Below are 17,147 nucleotides of genomic sequence, written 5' to 3' on the forward strand. Positions count from 1 at the left end.
AAACCGCGGGTAGTTTGGTCCCGTTCGCGTGCCGTTCCGGCGCGGAGCGTCGCGCGGAGGATTGTGGGTGTGGTTCCACGTGAGTCTCCGGGAGGAATCCTCTGTGGTGAGTGGTGGAAGAGCTTAAGAAGAAGGACTCGGAGGGTGAACCCGCCTCTGTCAAGGCCTCTTCTACACCGGGGAGGAGTGAGCCTCGTCCTCCTCTTGTTCATTTTTTGGGCCATCTTCAGATTTCCTCAGTGTTTTTGCCGGGGTGTGAGGGTGGGTAGACTTCCGGGCTGAGGGAATGACTGCTTCGGTGCTGAGGTCCCATTAGGTCCCATGCTGGTTCTCGAGTGTGTTATGGCTGTCTCATCTCTCAACCACGAAACCAGCCCTGTTGTTGTTGTTGTTTGCCAGTCCTGGGCTTGAACTCAGGGCCTGAGCCCTGTCCCTTGGACTTTCTCAAGGCTGGAGCTCTGCCACTTGAGCCACAGCACCACTTCCGGCTTTTTTTCTGTGTGGGTGGTACGGAGGAATCGAATCCATGTCTTCGTGCATGCTAGGACAAGCACTCTATCACTTGGCTAAACTCCCGGCCATGTTTTTGTTTTTAATTAAAAAGAAGAGAAAACTTTTTGCTGGTTGTTTTTGAGATGGGGGGAAGGAGGGGAGATTTCTCCCTTTGTGTGTGGGTTCCAAGTATCTGCTGGCCTCCAGTGTTAGATTTTCTGTTGTAGGTAGGTTAATAGGCAGTTGATTGGCTTTTGGCATTCAGATCCCATTAAAGCCAAACCATCAGAGGCTTAAGGGTGTGACAGTCAGTGGACATGAACCTGTACATTTTAGTGTGTTTTTGGGTAATTGACCCTTTGATGCCTTAGTTACTTCCAGAATAGCTAATTCAAGAAGAAGAGGAAGAGGAAGAAGAATAAGAAAGGAAAAAAGAGAGATATTAAGTGGAGTGCTTAGTAGTCTTGTTCTTGTCCAATTGTAAATTTAAACAAGGAACTTTCTTAAATAAATCTGGTTTGATTTTGGTCTTTGATTAGGAGACTAACATTGTAGGACTTGTGTTGGGAATGGCAGCAGGTGAAAGAGAATCAGGGAACAAATGGTATCAACTGCAATGTGTGTGTGTTGCTCTTTTTCTTCTTTTGGCAAAGTGTTGAGACAGGAAATCATCCCTATAGTCTAATTTGTAATTCATTCTATCTGTAACCTTTGCTGGTGTGCATCTCACTATCCTACTTTGGTCTTTTGAATGCCGGGATTACATGCATGGACCTTCACATTTCAGTAGTATTTTATTTATTTATTTATTTATTTATTTATTTAATTTATTTTTTTTCCAGTCCTGGGCTTGAGCTCAGGGCCTAAGCACTGGCCTTGGACTTTCTCAAGGCTAGAGCTCTACCACTTGAGCCTCAGCACCACTTTCGGCTTTTTTCTATGTATGTGGTACGGAGGAATTGAACCCGGGTCTTCATGCATGCTAGGCAAGCACTTTAACCACTAGGCCAAACTCCTGGCCCATAGTAGTATTTTTTAAATGCATTAGCTCTTAACTTGCATCACCTACAGAAATGTAGATGGGCATATAAAAATTGTAAGTGAATTTAATAAAGTACTACCCATCATAAAACCCCAAGGTTCTGTATGATATGCCTTAAATTTATTTCTCCAAATGGAAAAGAGAACAGTTGGCTGTTTTTGCTTTTTTCCATGTAACCCAGAATAAGTTGGGAAGGTGGGGTTGAACTTCATGTCCCTTTATTTTACGCACATTTTATTGTGAGTTAAAATATCCTAATTGTGTTACTGGCTATTCATTGTTGTAACATTTGTTTTCTTTTTCAGTATTTGGTTTCTTTGGTAAGATTTCAAAATGTCATCCAAACAAGAAATAATGAATGACCAGCGGTTTAGGCGGGTTTCAAAGGACCCCAGATTTTGGGAAATGCCTGAAAAGGATAGAAAAGTCAAGATTGACAAGAGATTTCGAGCCATGTTTCATGACAAAAAGTTCAAATTGAACTATGCTGTTGACAAAAGAGGGCGACCCATCAACCATAGCACTACAGAAGACTTGAAACGTTTCTATGACCTGTCAGATTCTGATTCTGATCTCTCTGATGAAGAAGGCAAAGCACTGAACCAAAAGAAAATAAAGAAGAAAACCCAAACCTTTAAAGAAAATAGTTCAAATAGTCTGATTGAAGAGCAAAACAAAGAAATGAAGAAAATGGACCAAAAGGATTCTATAAGTAAAAATGATTTAGATAATTCTAAAAAAAGTCAAAAAATGAAAAGCGCATGTAAATCTAAGACGACAGATTCAGAAATAAGGCCCAAAAAGAATAGTAGTGAATTTACCCAAAAAAGTACAAAGGAGAAAAGAAATATCATTGAACATAGTACAGACACCTTTCCCAAAGGAAAACTAAGGGCAGCAGAACTGAGGACATCTGAAATTGTGAAGTCTCCTAAGACCAGTTGTTACAAGACAAAAAGAGAAAAACAACCAGGTTGGTTGAGAATAATGATTCTTTGGTGGTACAGTATTTTTAAACTAGTGCTAAAAAGAAAAAAGGTAGAATGATAATTATTTTCAGAGTATGTTGGGATGGCCAAATCCTTATTTTGTAAACAATACAGAAAGAAAAATAGACAGCAATTATTTTTGATTTGGCACTACAAGATACAACTTTGAATCTAAATGATTTAATGTGATGAAATTTTATATATTGTCATATGATAAGAGATGTTATCTGAAGAAATTAAGTAGGATCAGATGTCATTCATCAGTTCATTTAACTGTTTAACACCTAGTATATACTAAAATAGAACTTATGTAAGGCATACTCTCCCAGCTCAAAATTATCGCTAGTTTATAGGATGCTTTTATACTAATTAGGAAAAAAAGTAAGCCCTCTCAGCACACAGATCATCTCAGGGGTTCACACTTTAATGGGGGGATGGAATGAAACAGTGGGTTGTCACTTCAGTAGACACCTTCTACCTTAACTTCTCCTGCTGAGTGCATGGCTTGATGTATGGAGGTTGGCTTTGATTTCACCTTCCCTACACCTTTGTAAATCTCTTATACAGGGAAAAGTCTGTGCAGTGGTCTAAAGTAACACTATCCAATAAAAGTGGGTAATTTTTAGTCTTACATAGCCATATTAAATGAGGAAAGAAGTGAAATGAATTTTGAAATAGTTAACCAGGTTATCCAAATTTTTAAAAGGTAGTATGATTGCGTGCTGCTGTCTCATGCTTATAATCCTAGCTACGCAGGAGGCAAAGATGTGAGGACTGTGGTTCATAACGAGCCTGGATAGAAAAGTGTACATCAAAAAGCTGTGTATATGTCATGTGCATAAGCTGTGTATGTGTGTGTACATGTGTGCAAGCCCTCATGTTCATATTGACTTAATTGTTTTTATTGGATTGATACCTGTTGTCATTTGTGATCCAATTAGATTTTATTTTTATTTTATGAGTAGCACAGGGGTTTGAACTCAGAGCTTCATGAGCCATGCCTCCATCAAAACTAGGAATTGATAGAGGGCATTAAATATAGACATGAACTGGGAGTGTGGATTGGTGGTAGAGTACTTGCCTATCATGCATGAAACTCTGCGTTCCATTCCTCTGTATCACATGAACAGAAAAAACAGGAAGTGGTGCTGTGGCGCAAAAGAAGCTCAAGGATAGTGCCCAAGCCCCAAGACTGGCAAAAAGCAGGAAAAAAAATACACCATAAATAATCTACTTACATGATTTGAGTATATACTAAGATATCTCTTAAGTAATTTGGTTAAGCATAAGTTTTACTGAATTTATATTTTCCTCCATTTCATTTAAGTAATATATCTACGGAATCTAATAACAGTTACTTTGGATTCAATTTAATTCAGTGGGTTCATTTTTCTTCCTCCCCCTACCCTTAACTTTTCTATTGGTTCAATTTGTAATGGCAGAAAACAATGATGGAAAGGTGTTTGATGAAGATTCTGTGGACGAAGATTCAGATAATGCTAATGAAATAGGAAGTGATGAGGAATCTAAAGATGAAATCACAAGTGATGATGGAACCTCAGCTGATAATGATGGAAGTGAAGTTGATGAAGAGAAAGACGACAGTGATGATGATGATGAAAGTGACAGTGGCCCTGATCTTGCAAGGGGGAAAGGAAATATAGAAACTAGTTCTGAAGATGAAGATGATTGGGCTGATGTATTTCCTGAAGAACCTGGTGTTGAGCATGCTTGGAGAGAATTAGATAAAGATGCTCCTCGGGCTGATGAGGTACCGTTTTGGTACATCATTTATGAATAAAGTAGTACCATGAGTTATAACAGATGGTAGGATTGGTATCATTAAATAAATGGGAAGAGATTAGTGGTGTTGCTTAGTGGTAGAATCCTTTCCTAGCATGTGTAAGACCCTGGATTTGGTCCCTGGAACCCCCCTCCTCCCAAACCCCAAAGTGTGAAAACTATTGATAAAAATATTTGTGTGTATGCGTACATGAGTATGTACAGAATGTATTCTTTTTTGCTATTACGGAGTCACATTTTCCAACCTCTGGTAACAATAACTTAATTGATTTAAACTTACTGATAATGAGGGAGAAAATATATGTATATGTCTAACATATATATATTACATAAGCATATAATATATACATACATGCATATACTTGTGTATGTTATATAATATGTAATATATTAGAATAATATGTATATGTGTATGTATATACTATACATTGTATATGTGTGTGTGCTACTTTAAGTTTAATTTGAAGTCACATAAAAATTTTAGCTGGTCATTTATATTTCTTTTTTTTAACTTTTATTGTCAGAGTGATATACAGAGGGGTTACAATTACATATGTAAGGTAGTACATTTCTTTTTGAACGTTATTACCCCTTCCCATGGTTTTCTCCCATTCCCCTCACCCCAGTTCATTTCTAACATACTGTGTTGTGGATAGTTTATATTTTTGTTTCTGTGAACCTTACCTCTCATGCATGGGTGGCAGAATAGCTAATCAAAGGTAGTGGTTAAAAAGTTAACCGCATGCTGGGTGCTGGTAGCTTATGCCTATAATGCTAGCTACTCAGGAAGCTGATATCTCAGAATCATGGTTTGAAGCCATCCCATGCAGGAAAGTCCATGGGACCTTTTATCTGCAATAAACAACTCAGAAGATGCTGGAAGTGGCACTAAGTAGTAGAACACTAGCCTTGAGCAGAAAGAAGCTGAGAGACAGAGCTTAGACCCTAAGTTCAAGACTCATGACAGGCATTTAAAAAAAAAGTTGGGAGTGCCAGTGATTATATATAGATTCCATTCTTGAATACTTGTTTGTTAAACATGACATTTGAAATATAAAAATCAATGTTAATGAATTCTTTAATTAAAAAAAGAATATTGTAGCCATATTCTATAATGGAAAAAAAAAAAAGTCAGGCTGGGAGTTTGGCCTAGTAATAGAGTGCCTAGCATGCATGAAGACCCGGATTCGATTCCTCAGTACCATGTACATAGAAAAAAGCCAGAAGTGGTCCTGAGGTTCAAGTGGTAGAACTCTAGCCTTGAGAATGTCCAAGGACAGTGCTCAGGCCCTGAGCTCAAACCCAGGTCTGGCCAAAAAAAGAAAAAAATCACCTTATGATCGTAATCTAAGTCACAATCTAAGAGAAAGTATCTATATGATTGTATTATTGTTGGGCTCATTTGAAGTTCTCTCATTTGAGAAAGTTTTATGTAACAACTGTACTAGTGAGCTTTACAATGTGAGAAAAGAAGTACATTCTTTTTTTGTCTTTAATTTTCACATCACTGAAATGGTGTAAATAATAGTATTTAATCTTCTTCCTTCAGATTACACGTCGATTAGCAGTTTGCAACATGGACTGGGATAGATTAAAGGCCAAGGATTTGTTGGCTCTATTCAATTCATTTAAACCAAAGGGAGGTGTTGTATTTTCTGTAAAGGTAAGTATTGATTTCATTTGGAGGTAAATATTTCTAGGCATTTAACCTAAGTCTAACTTTTAAAAATAGCTTTAAAAAGAAGACCATGACTCAATTCTTAGTGTTGGTTTAAGAAAGTTTAATACATACAGAGAATGAGACATAGCATAAGCTGGAATTGACTTTTCTCAGTCCACACGATTCTCTGGGAATTCATCTGCTTGGTGTGTGTTTTAAGAATCACTGCTGAATAGTGTTGAACATTCAGACCCACAGTAGCTTGCTCTGCCGTTCACTTCTGAAGAAAATTATCTTGTTTTGTGATTATTGCAAATGTTACATCTATATGAAGTTTTAAAAGTTTTTAATTGAAATGAAATTTATCTATTTACCCATTTTAAAATGAGAAAAAAAAATAGCTTTAAATAGCCAGGCACCAGTGGCTCATGCCTGTCATCCTAGCTGCTCAGGCAACTGAGATCTGAGAATCATAGTTTAAAGACAGCCTGAGCAGGAAAATCTGTGAGACTCTTAACTCCAATTAGCCACCAGAAAACTGTAAGTGGATTAGTGGCTCAAAGTGGTAGAGTACTAGCCTTGAGTGCTAAAGCTGAGGGATAAGGCCTGAGTTCGAGCCCCATAACCACAGCAACAACAACAACAACAAAAATCTTAAAAACTGTAGTATTGTTTTTAAAGAATGTAATTAATCTTGGAATAGTCTAATACAGGTGAGCATGAAATAAGTATAAGCATTAGAAAGGGGTAGATAGAGCTATTATTTGTAGGTCTTACATTTGTTATTATACTTTGAAACTGCAAAGAAAGCCAACTATAGTGATATATACCTGTAGTCCCAGCACGTGAACGACTAGAATATAGAGATCATAAATTTGAGGCCAGCCTGGTGTACAAAGCCAAGCTGTTTTAAACAAAAATAAATAACCCTAAATGGACAAAGTCTAGTAAAAAAATAAATTGCATAAAATAAATTTTAAAAATTACTAACATTAACCAATTAAGAAATAATTCAAATTACATTAGAAAGAAAACAGAATTTTAGGCAATTGGACTGCGAGTTTGGCCTAGTGGTAGAGTGCTTGCCTAGAATGCACGAAGACCTGGGTTCGATTCCTCGGTACCACATATATAGAAAAAAGCCAGAAGTGGTACTGTGGCTCGAGTGGTGGAGCTCTAGCCTTGAGAAAACTCAAGGACAGTACTCATGCCCTGAGCCCAAGCCCAGGACTGGCCAAAAAAAAAAAAAGAATTTTAGGCAATTATTAATCTTATATTCATATATAAGATACATGAAGGAAACTATTATTCTTACAAGTTAGAGATACTATATTACAAGTTGAGACACTGTGTTACAAGCCAGCATAAAATTCAAGCTTTGCATGTGACACAGACTTAAGTTTGAATATTGATTTTTATAAATGCTGTGCAATCTTGACTACTTTAGTAATCTCTTTTTTTTTCCCCATGTATTTTTTATTATAACTAATAGAAGGGCTACATTATATTCACCAGATAGAAGATGCATTACTTCACAATCATTGATACCCTTTCTCATGTCTTGGTCCCCATTTCGCTTCCCCCACTCCTGCCCCTCATCTAGTTTTCCCCCCTTCCCTATCCTATATCAAATAACCAAATAAGCATATATACAATATATCAGATGACAAAGTGAAAATCTTTAACAATATAAGATAACCAAAGAACAGAAAAGAGATGCGAGATAACATAGTACATTAAGGACAACAATCAAAACCTAGATACATAAGTCCATATAGTATGACACTAAATGAAAGGACCTCCAGGATATAGACACAAAAGCCATATAATGAGTGATTGTTGTCTCTCTTTTTCTTTTTTTTTTTAAGAACTATTTTTTTTCTTTGTTTTTTTTACCAGTCCTTGGCTTGAACTCAGAGCCTGGGCATTGTCCTTGGACTTTATCAAGGCCAGCACTGTACCTACCACTTGAACTACAGTACCATTTCTGGCTTTTTCTGTGTATGTGGTACCGAGGAATTGAACCCAGTGCTTCTTGCATTCTAGGCAAGCATTCTACCACTATTCCATGCTCCCAGTCCTGCTTTATTAATATCATAAATGTGTTCACAATAGTACTATGAGGATTAAGTGAATACATTTAGGGTACTTACTTATTAGCACAGTCCTTGAAACAGGTCTCAGTTATTCTATGTAAAGATTTTTTTTTAATGTTCTATAATTTTTTTGTCCAAGACTAGGACTTGAACCCATTTGCTTTTGCTCATTGGCTGGTGTTCAATGACTTGAACCATACGTCTAACCCCTACTTTATTACAGTTCTTAGTAAAGTTCCAGTTATAGTGAAGGTTAAGAAAAAGGATATCATTAGCTGGATGTGGTGACTCTCCCCTGTAATCCTCGCTACTCAGGAGTTTGAGATCTGAGGATCACTGTTTAAAGACAGCCCAAATACTAAAGTCCATGAGACTCTTATCTCCAATTAACACCAAAAAATCAGAATTGGGGCTGTGGCTCAAAGGGTAGGGCAGTAGCCTTGAGCTGAAGAGCTCAGGAGCAGCATCCAGGCCCAGAGTTCAAGTACCACAACTGACGAAAAAGGATATCAGTATACATCTAAAAGGATAAACAAAAATACCTAATGAATATTTGAGAAATGCCCCTGTAAAATGACCCTCTCCCACCACAAAAAGGGAATGTCTGTATTTTTATGGTCTTATGAGAATTTATAGGTTTGGAAAAAAACGGCATAAATTCATGGAATAAGTAAGCTAAATGATAATTTAGACAAAAATAAACCTCTTAAATGTGTTTTGTCAAGACAAATGGACAAAAATAATAGACACCTTAGTTCAGGTAGTGACCAAATATGGCCCATGATACACTCTAGAATGAAGCAAACCACAGAAACAGAATGACCAAAGAAAATGTATTTTGCTTGTAAGTAAACACTTCCAAGCCAGAAAAACGAAAGGAAGAAATTAATATGGCCAACATATGACTACATATGAAGCTTCCATATCAACCTATTACAAAACTCAAACATTAGAGCTGGGAATGTTGCTTAGTGGTAGAGTGCCTGCCTAGCATGCATGAAGCCCCTGATTCAAGTGGAAGAGTAAAAGTATCTCAGGGACAGTGCCCAGGCCCTGAGTTCAAGCTTCAGCACTGGCAAAAACAGAAAACAAAACAAAAGCCTCAAATATTCCTGCTAGGTGCCAGTAGCTCAGATTTGTGATCTTAGGTATTCTAGAGGCTTGAGATCTGAAGATTACAGTTCAGAGCTAGCTGAGGCAATAAGAAAGTCCATGAATTTCTACAGTTAATGATCAAAAAGCTGGAAGTAGAACTGTGGCTCAAGTGGCTCAAGTGTTAGAGCACTAGTTTCGAGCACAAAAGTTTAGAGAACCTTGAGTTCAAGCCTCAATTTTTTTTTTTTTTTTTTTTTTTTTTTTTTTTTTTTGGCCAGTGCTTTTGCTTGAACTCAGGACTTGGGCACTGTCCTTCGACTTTCTCAAGGCTACAGCTCTATCCTTCAGCCGCAGCACCACTTCTGGCTTTCTGTGTATGTGGTACCGAGGAATCAAACCCAGGGCTTCACGCATGAGGCCACACTCTCTGCCTCAATACTTTTGATAAATTGCATATTTCAGACAACTGGAAAATATATTAATGTCTATTCAGGCTCATCAGCATCAAAGTGTTAATTGCATTTTTTTTTCTCTGAAAGTAGATACCATTAAAAGAAAACCTACTGAAAGTGATTTTTGGTCAGTCCTGTCCTAGGGCTTGAACTCTAGGGCCTAGGCCCTGTTCCTGAGCTCTTCAGCTCAAGGTTTGTGCTCTACAACGTGAGTCACAGTTCCACTTCTGGTTTCCTGGGGTTAATTGAAATTAAGAGACTCACAGACTTTTGTGAATAGCTAAGATTTCTTGAGTAGCTAGGATTATAGACATGAGCCACTGTTGCCCAGCTTGGTAATTCATTTTTTAAAATATGTGTATGGTAAGATTGTTACCAATTTTGTTTTTTACTATGTGGAGAATTTCTTCTAAAAACAGTTGAGAAATACTGTGATGTAAATATATAATGAGTATTATAAAATTGGTCTTATATATTTCTCTAAGTGCATTTCATGTAAACCAATTAAACAAGTCATTTTTTTCCTAATATTTATAGTTCTTTAAACTTAAAATCTTGTTTAGCTTTTCTTCATTTTTCCTTTGGATACCCGAACCATCTCATTCTGGTTGGTATGTGAAGGAAATGATCAATTTTTCTTCATAAGTCCCATATCTGTTACTCTTTGGCCAAAATGATGTAATTGAAAGAAATTTCCACAAAATGCATAAGCTGCTGTAGTAAGTTTAGAAGTGCCTTACTCTTCATGAAGTGTTACCTTCATTGAGTCAGGTTTTTGACCCTTGGCCTGATATTGACATGTCTGTCTATTTTGTGAAAAGAATGTATACAGCACTATTATGTTTTTGTGTGTGTTTAGATATATCCTTCAGAGTTTGGAAAAGAGCGGATGAAGGAAGAGCAAGTTCAAGGACCAGTAGAATTACTAAGTATTCCCGAAGATGCGCCTGAAAAGGACTGGTATTGAATCACTATAGAACATAAGTTGAAACCTCATGAATTCATGTCATAATTTAGAGTCCTGGTTACCTTAAAAGGACTAATGCTGCCAAGTACAGTGGCTCATGCCTGTAATCCTAGCTACTCAGAAGGCTGAGATCTGAGGATCAAGGTTCAAAGCCAACCCGGGCACAAAAGGACCTGTGACTCTTATCTCCAGTTAAGCTCTATAAAATGGGAAGTTGGGCTTGGCTTAAGGGTAGGGTAGTAGCCTTGAGCTGAAGAGCTCTGGGACTGTGCCTGGGCTGAGTTCAAGCCCCATGACCCACAAAAATAAAAAAGGACTAAAGCTTGCATTTATAACATTTATGATCCAAGTAGCTTGTGAAACATGAGTATGTCAAAGTGGCACACTTTCAGCAGTATTTATATATTCTTGAAATATATATGTATTCTTGAAAATATTTGTTGAAGTTTTAAAAATATTTCAAAATTAAAGTAATTTAGGTTTTCTCACCCTCAGATCTCTGAGTTAGTTTGGGATTTTTTTTAATTTGAGGATTAAATAGGAAAATGTATGAATGCAAAAGGTTCTTTTTATCATAATAGTGTAGAAATATAATTTGATCATTTCTGAGCCACTAGGTGGAGCTATCTGTGCACTTAATAGAACTTGTGATCAATTTTGTGGTAGGAAAAACAAATGAAATTCTTCCAAGTATATATTGTAATTAAATGAAATTAAACTCAAAACCTTTTATATTTCATGACAAAGGATTCTGAAGCAAATTTTTTGTAATATCAAGGAATTTTTTTTTTTTTTTCAAGTCCTGGGCTTGGGCTCAGGGCCTGAGCACTGTCCTTGGACTTTCTCAAGGCTTAGCACTCTACCACTTGAGCCTCAGCACCACTTCCAGCTTTTTTCTATGTATGTGGTACTGAGGAATCGAACCCGGGTCTTTGTGCATGCTAGGCAAGCACTCTACCACTAGGCCAAACTCCCGGGCCAATATCAAGGAATTTTTTATGGATTGAGTTAATCCCTTCCAGGTATACTTTATAATACAATGTTCTGGTCTAGTAGTTTTACTTGAAAGTGCTGTATGTGGTAGCAAAGCAAGGAAAAACTAAAATAACTATTCTAAGAAGCACAGTAAAAGATTAAAAGGTTAAGTATATTGAATTGTCAGTTTCCTTTTTCTTTTTTTTCCTTGCCAGTCCTGGTGCTCAGGACCTGAGCACAGTCCTTGGACTTTCTCATGAGTAGAGCTCTACTACTTGAGCCACACCACCACTTCTAGCTTTTTCTGTGTATATGGTACCAAGGAATCAAACCCAGGGCTTCATGCATCCTAGGCAAGCACTCTGTCACTAGGCCTTGCTCCCAGTTGGAATTGTAGATAATTACAGTCCAAACACCAAAAATCTATACTTGTCAGAGTTCAAAAAAAAAAAAAAAGAAAGAAAAGGAAAAGGAGCTTGGCTATGTTATGATCACAAGGCAAAGTCCTGAAGGCCAGCTTTTAATAATAATAACAATAATAATAAATGCATATGCTTTTACTTTTTGTTTTTTTATGCTAGGGATTGAATCTAGAGCCTCATCCTTTTTCTTTCTTTTTTTTTTAAATGGGAGGTAGATTTCTCTGTTCCTATATAAGTAAGTTTAATGATTTCTTCTTTACTTAAGGGCTTCTAGGGAAAAGCTGAGAGATTATCAGTTTAAACGTCTGAAGTATTATTATGCAGTAGTAGACTGTGATTCTCCTGAAACAGCAAGTAAAATTTATGAGGACTGTGATGGCCTGGAATTTGAAAGCAGTTGTTCTTTCCTAGACCTAAGGTAATCCAGTTGTTATCAGCTAAATCTTAGCATGATTATAAAAATAAAGTATTTGAACTAATAGTGCTTTATGTTCATTGTCATTCTCAAATAATAATATGGGTAAACTTCTTTTTTTTTTTTTTTTTTTGCCAGTCCCGGGCTTGAGCTCAGGGCCTGAGCACACTGTCCTTGGATTTTCTCAAGGCTAGAGCTCTACCACTTGAGCCTCAGCACCACTGCTGGCTTTTTTCTCTATATGTGGTACCGAGGAATCAAACCCGGGTCTTCGTGCATGCTAGGCAAGCAATCTACCACTAGGCCAAACTCCTGGGCCCTATGAGTAAACTTCTAAGAAGGAAAATGAATAAAATGTAAAGTGTTACATATCATGTATTACCATAGTTATGTTCTTTCAAACATGTCTGTATTTTTTAAGGTAAAGTATTATATGTAATATATATTTGCAGCTATTTTATAATTGGAACTAGAGGAAATAACTTGGCGAAAAGCACTGAAGTAGGGGTAAAGCAATGTGCTAGTCACTGGTATCTCAGGATCTGTGCTGTCCAAAACATCTCAGGATCAAGATTGGACACACAGTGGTAGATTGGATAGTACTGTTGGTTCAGTGAGTGAATATTGTTACTGTCATTGTCTACAGACGGGCACATTATTTTCAGCAGGTGCTCAGGCTTCACTAACCCAGAGCTGAAGAGCCTTAGCTGGCTTGAATTTCAGTTCTAAGAAAACGAAACAACCATACCATTTTATCATTATATCTAGCCCTTTCGAGTCCTTAAACCATTCCACTGTGACATGTGGAATAAAATCATTCTTTAGATATAGGTGTGTTAGAGGCTTTGTTCTCAAAATGAAATACTCCAGGGGGGGAAATGCATAGTTGCTTTGGTTTTCAGGCTTCAAAGATATTCAGACTGGTAGAAAAATTATCAAATACTATAATTTGGTATAATATTTTATTAGTATGCTTACAATTATAGCAATAATGGCATGATCTAATCAGACAAACTTTCCTTATTACTGTTAAAAATAACAGTAGAGGTTCTTGTTTTGATTGTTTAGTAATTATCAAACATTTGTGTCTTTTCTCTTTTGAATATTATAAATTGGTGCTGACTTGTTTTTAGGAGTGTTTTGTTATATTTCCTTCTGGGACTTTTCTGGGTACCCAGAAAAATAAGGTCATTGATCATGGAAAAAAGTTTCTTCCGTTTTATTTGTCATGCATAATATTAAAATGACACACATAAAAAAAGAGTTAATTTCCTGCTGCTATCCATTTATTTATGGAAACTTTTTTTTGGTTTATTGGAAAATATGTATAGAAGCAAATATAGCATTTAAAAAATTGCTCCCAGGAGTTTGGCCTACTGGTAGAGTACTTGCCTAGCATGCACGAAGACCTGGGTTTGATTCCTCAGTACCACATACGTAGAAAGAAGCTGGAAGTGGTGCTGTGGCTCAAGTGGTAGAGTTCTAGCCTTGAGAAAGCCCAAGGACAGTGCCCAGGCCCTGAGTTCTATCCCCATGACTGGCAAAAAAAAAAAAAAAAATGCTCTCAGATATTTTTCTTCCACTGTCTGTGCAGAAATGTACCTATAGAAAGGTTTTATGCAAATCTGTCCATTAACAGCAAAACAATGTATTTATAAAATTATATGATTTTTATGTATGTGGAAAGTCTCTTACGTAAGTTGTAAAACCTAACTGTAACAACTGTATTCTATTTCTTAGCCTGATGACTAAAAATTATGAACTACTGTGACTAATTATGAACTACTATGACTAATTGACACTCAAAAGCTATCTATTTGTGAAGTAAATTATAAGGATATATTTAGATTTTGGAATGAACTTTGAGCTTTTATTTTCAATGACATTTCATGTACATATGTTTTGTGTTCAAAACACTTACTATTAAATCACTTTGATCTTCAGAGTGTCATAAAGTAAGCCAGTGAATGTACCATTAGGAATCTGGATGTTTTTGAGATAGATATATGTGCTTTCCCTTCAGTTATACTGTCTCCTAATATAAGGATTCTTAAGTGGAATTTCAGACTCTTAGTTTATGAATCTTAGAATTGTTTTTACCAATGCTAAATCTAATGATGTTTGCCTTTCTACATGTGTGTTCTGTAGAAATGTATCTGATATGTATGTATGTATGTATGTATGTATGTATGTATGTATGTATATGTAAACCATAACTAATTAGTGAAGAATCTAAATTCTTATTTGTTTATAACTCCAGCATATGTTTAACTATATATTCTCTTTGCTTCTTAGGTTTATACCAGATAATATTACTTTTGATGATGAGCCCAAGGATGTAGCTTCAGAAGTGGATTTAACAGCATATAAACCAAAGTACTTCACATCTGCTGCAATGGGAACATCAACGGTATTTTTTAGCTTTTAGACATACGGAGCTGTGTTATTTTGCTTTAAGAAGTGATGTGTGCATTATTTATTTACAGGATCTTTAGAAATGGACAGTATTCAAAAATTTTATGCACAAATGCAAATGAGACAAATACACATATGTTACTTACCACAGCTGTTAGAATTGACTTCCAGATCCTTATGCCATTAAGCCTGACTCAGTTGTCTGTTAATGGTTCTTTTTTCTTTTCTCTCTTGCCCACACACTATTCAACCAGATCACTTGAGGATAGGATGAAACAGTGGTAGAGCACTTGCCTGAAATATGAAATTTCCAGTGTTGGATTTCTCAGCACCACAGAAAGAACACCTAAAACCCTTCCCTCTTGTGGGGGTTTAGTGTACTTTTGTCTAATAGATACCATTCTCATTTGTGGCTCTTAGTCTTTTTTGAAAAATTGAACCCACTGTTTTCTAGCACAATTAATCTACATACTCTGTTATGACCAATAATGGAGTCTTGAGATTTAGGAAAAGAAAGGTACAAGTATTTCCTTTTTTCACGAATAGGATACTGCTTATTAACTGTATTATTCATGTATTTGTTTTAACTTTTTTGTTAGTTTGGTTTTTTGTGGGTTGTGGGGCTAGAACTTGGCCTGGGCACTGTCTCCAGCCTCCTTCAAATTATGATTGTCAAATCTCAGCCTTCTGAGTAGCTAGGATTTCAGACATGAACCACAAGTACCCAGCTTGCTTTAACTTTTTCAAATTAGTGTTAAATATCCAAATTAACAGTAGGTATTCTTTAATAGGCATGAGTTGCTGACATTTCTGAGTCATTTTTTGTGTGTCTGTTTCCTCTATTCATTGGTGAAAGGTGGAGATCACCTGGGATGAGACTGACCATGAAAGAATCACAACACTCAACAGGAAGTTTAAAAAAGAAGAGCTTTTAGACATGGACTTTCAAGCATATCTAGCTTCCTCTAGTGAAGAGGAAGAGGAGATCGAAGAGCTACAAGGTATTTGTTGGTCTTTTAGTGACTTGTTAATGAAACTATGTCTCTGTCCGTAAGTTAAGGGAAGACCCAAATGAATTCTGAAGAGGTCTGCAAAGTATAATTTTGATACATAGTATTATTTTACTGGCAGACATGTTTGAAAAAATTTTAGGTGAATTCTCCCTCTACATACACACCCCCCTCCCCATGGCTGGTGTTCTACCATGTAAGCTACACCTCCATTTCTGGCTTTTTGCTGGTTATCTCCAGTTAACAGCCAAAATGGAAGAGTGGCCAGAATGATAAGAGTGCCAGCCTTGAGTAAAAAAGCCAAATCAGCCGTGCGCTGCTGGCTCATGTCTGTAATCCTGACTACTCAGGAGGATTGAAGTTCAAAGCCTGTCTGGGAAAGAAAGTCCTTGAGACTGTTATCTCAGGTTAACCACCAGAAAATGGAACAAGGAGCTGTGGCTAAAGTGGTAGTAGTAGCCTTGATCAAGAGAGCTCAGGGCCAGTACTCTAGCCCTGAGTTCAAGCCTCATTACTGAGGGGGTGGAGGGAGTCAAATAAGATACATGAGACCCTGAGTTCAAGCCTTAGTACTGTTAAAACACATCTGCACACACACACAGGTACACATGTAAAGGTTAGAAGAAAGTGAGAATAGGGAGGAAGAAAACACGTTAGGATGCAGCTTGCTGAGAGTGTGCTTGCCTAGTATGCAGGAGACTTTGAGTTCAGTCCTCAGAACACACACAGGAATAAAGAAAAATATTGAGTAGAATTAAGAAATTGTCTATACAGTATATCCTTTTAACTAAAAAATATGATTGTGTAAGCAGTGTGCAGTATGCTATTTCTGAATCAATTTTACTTCCATATAAAACACCCACAAGAAACAATGCATTTCACTTGTTAATCATGTATACTCAAAAGTTCAGAACTACTCTCAAGATCTCACACAGAAAAAGAAATTGTTTCTGTGTATTTTGAAGATCACAACCACCCAGAGTATACTAAGTAACAGTCAATCCAGAATGTAAGCCTGCAATTCAGAGGTTCTGTGACTACTACAGTCTGAAGGGAAAGGTCCAAGCATGTATTTTCTTCCAAGGTTCTACCCTAGCTGGATGTGTGATTCTTCCATAACTTGCTCAGTTTCTTCAATAATAATTCTTATTACATACAACTGCCATGTTCTTTTGTACTAGGCACTTTGTTAAGTAATTAACAAAGACTTTCAAATTCAAGTAGCATACTTAATACAAGAACTATTCCAATTAAAGAGAAAGTGAACCTTGATGTGTACCTGATTATCACTTGGAATATAAAAGTCCAACTCAT

At 36.7% G+C, this 17,147-nt stretch overlaps 1 protein-coding gene across 2 annotated transcripts in view; it reads left to right on the forward strand.

Moving 5' to 3' along the window:
• Window positions 1-46: 46 nt before the first annotated feature.
• Esf1 (ESF1 nucleolar pre-rRNA processing protein) overlaps window positions 47-17,147 on the forward strand; it is a 53,353-nt gene continuing 36,252 nt past the window's right edge. The window contains exons 1-8 of one of the 2 annotated variants that reach the window (XM_090351973.1): window positions 47-106; window positions 1,840-2,507; window positions 3,966-4,294; window positions 5,876-5,989; window positions 10,489-10,589; window positions 12,259-12,411; window positions 14,704-14,818; window positions 15,680-15,824. In XM_090351973.1, the coding sequence (XP_090208099.1) occupies window positions 1,868-2,507; window positions 3,966-4,294; window positions 5,876-5,989; window positions 10,489-10,589; window positions 12,259-12,411; window positions 14,704-14,818; window positions 15,680-15,824 (1,597 nt within the window). In that variant the 5' untranslated portion in view covers window positions 47-106; window positions 1,840-1,867. Of the gene's footprint in view, window positions 187-1,839; window positions 2,508-3,965; window positions 4,295-5,875; window positions 5,990-10,488; window positions 10,590-12,258; window positions 12,412-14,703; window positions 14,819-15,679; window positions 15,825-17,147 lie in introns of both variants that reach the window. The other variant, XM_090351974.1, reaches the window with a different exon arrangement.

This window comes from Megascapheus bottae, chromosome 18 (assembly GCF_031878675.1).
Source record: "Megascapheus bottae isolate mThoBot1 chromosome 18, mThoBot2.hap1, whole genome shotgun sequence".
Taxonomy (NCBI): domain Eukaryota; kingdom Metazoa; phylum Chordata; class Mammalia; order Rodentia; family Geomyidae; genus Megascapheus; species Megascapheus bottae.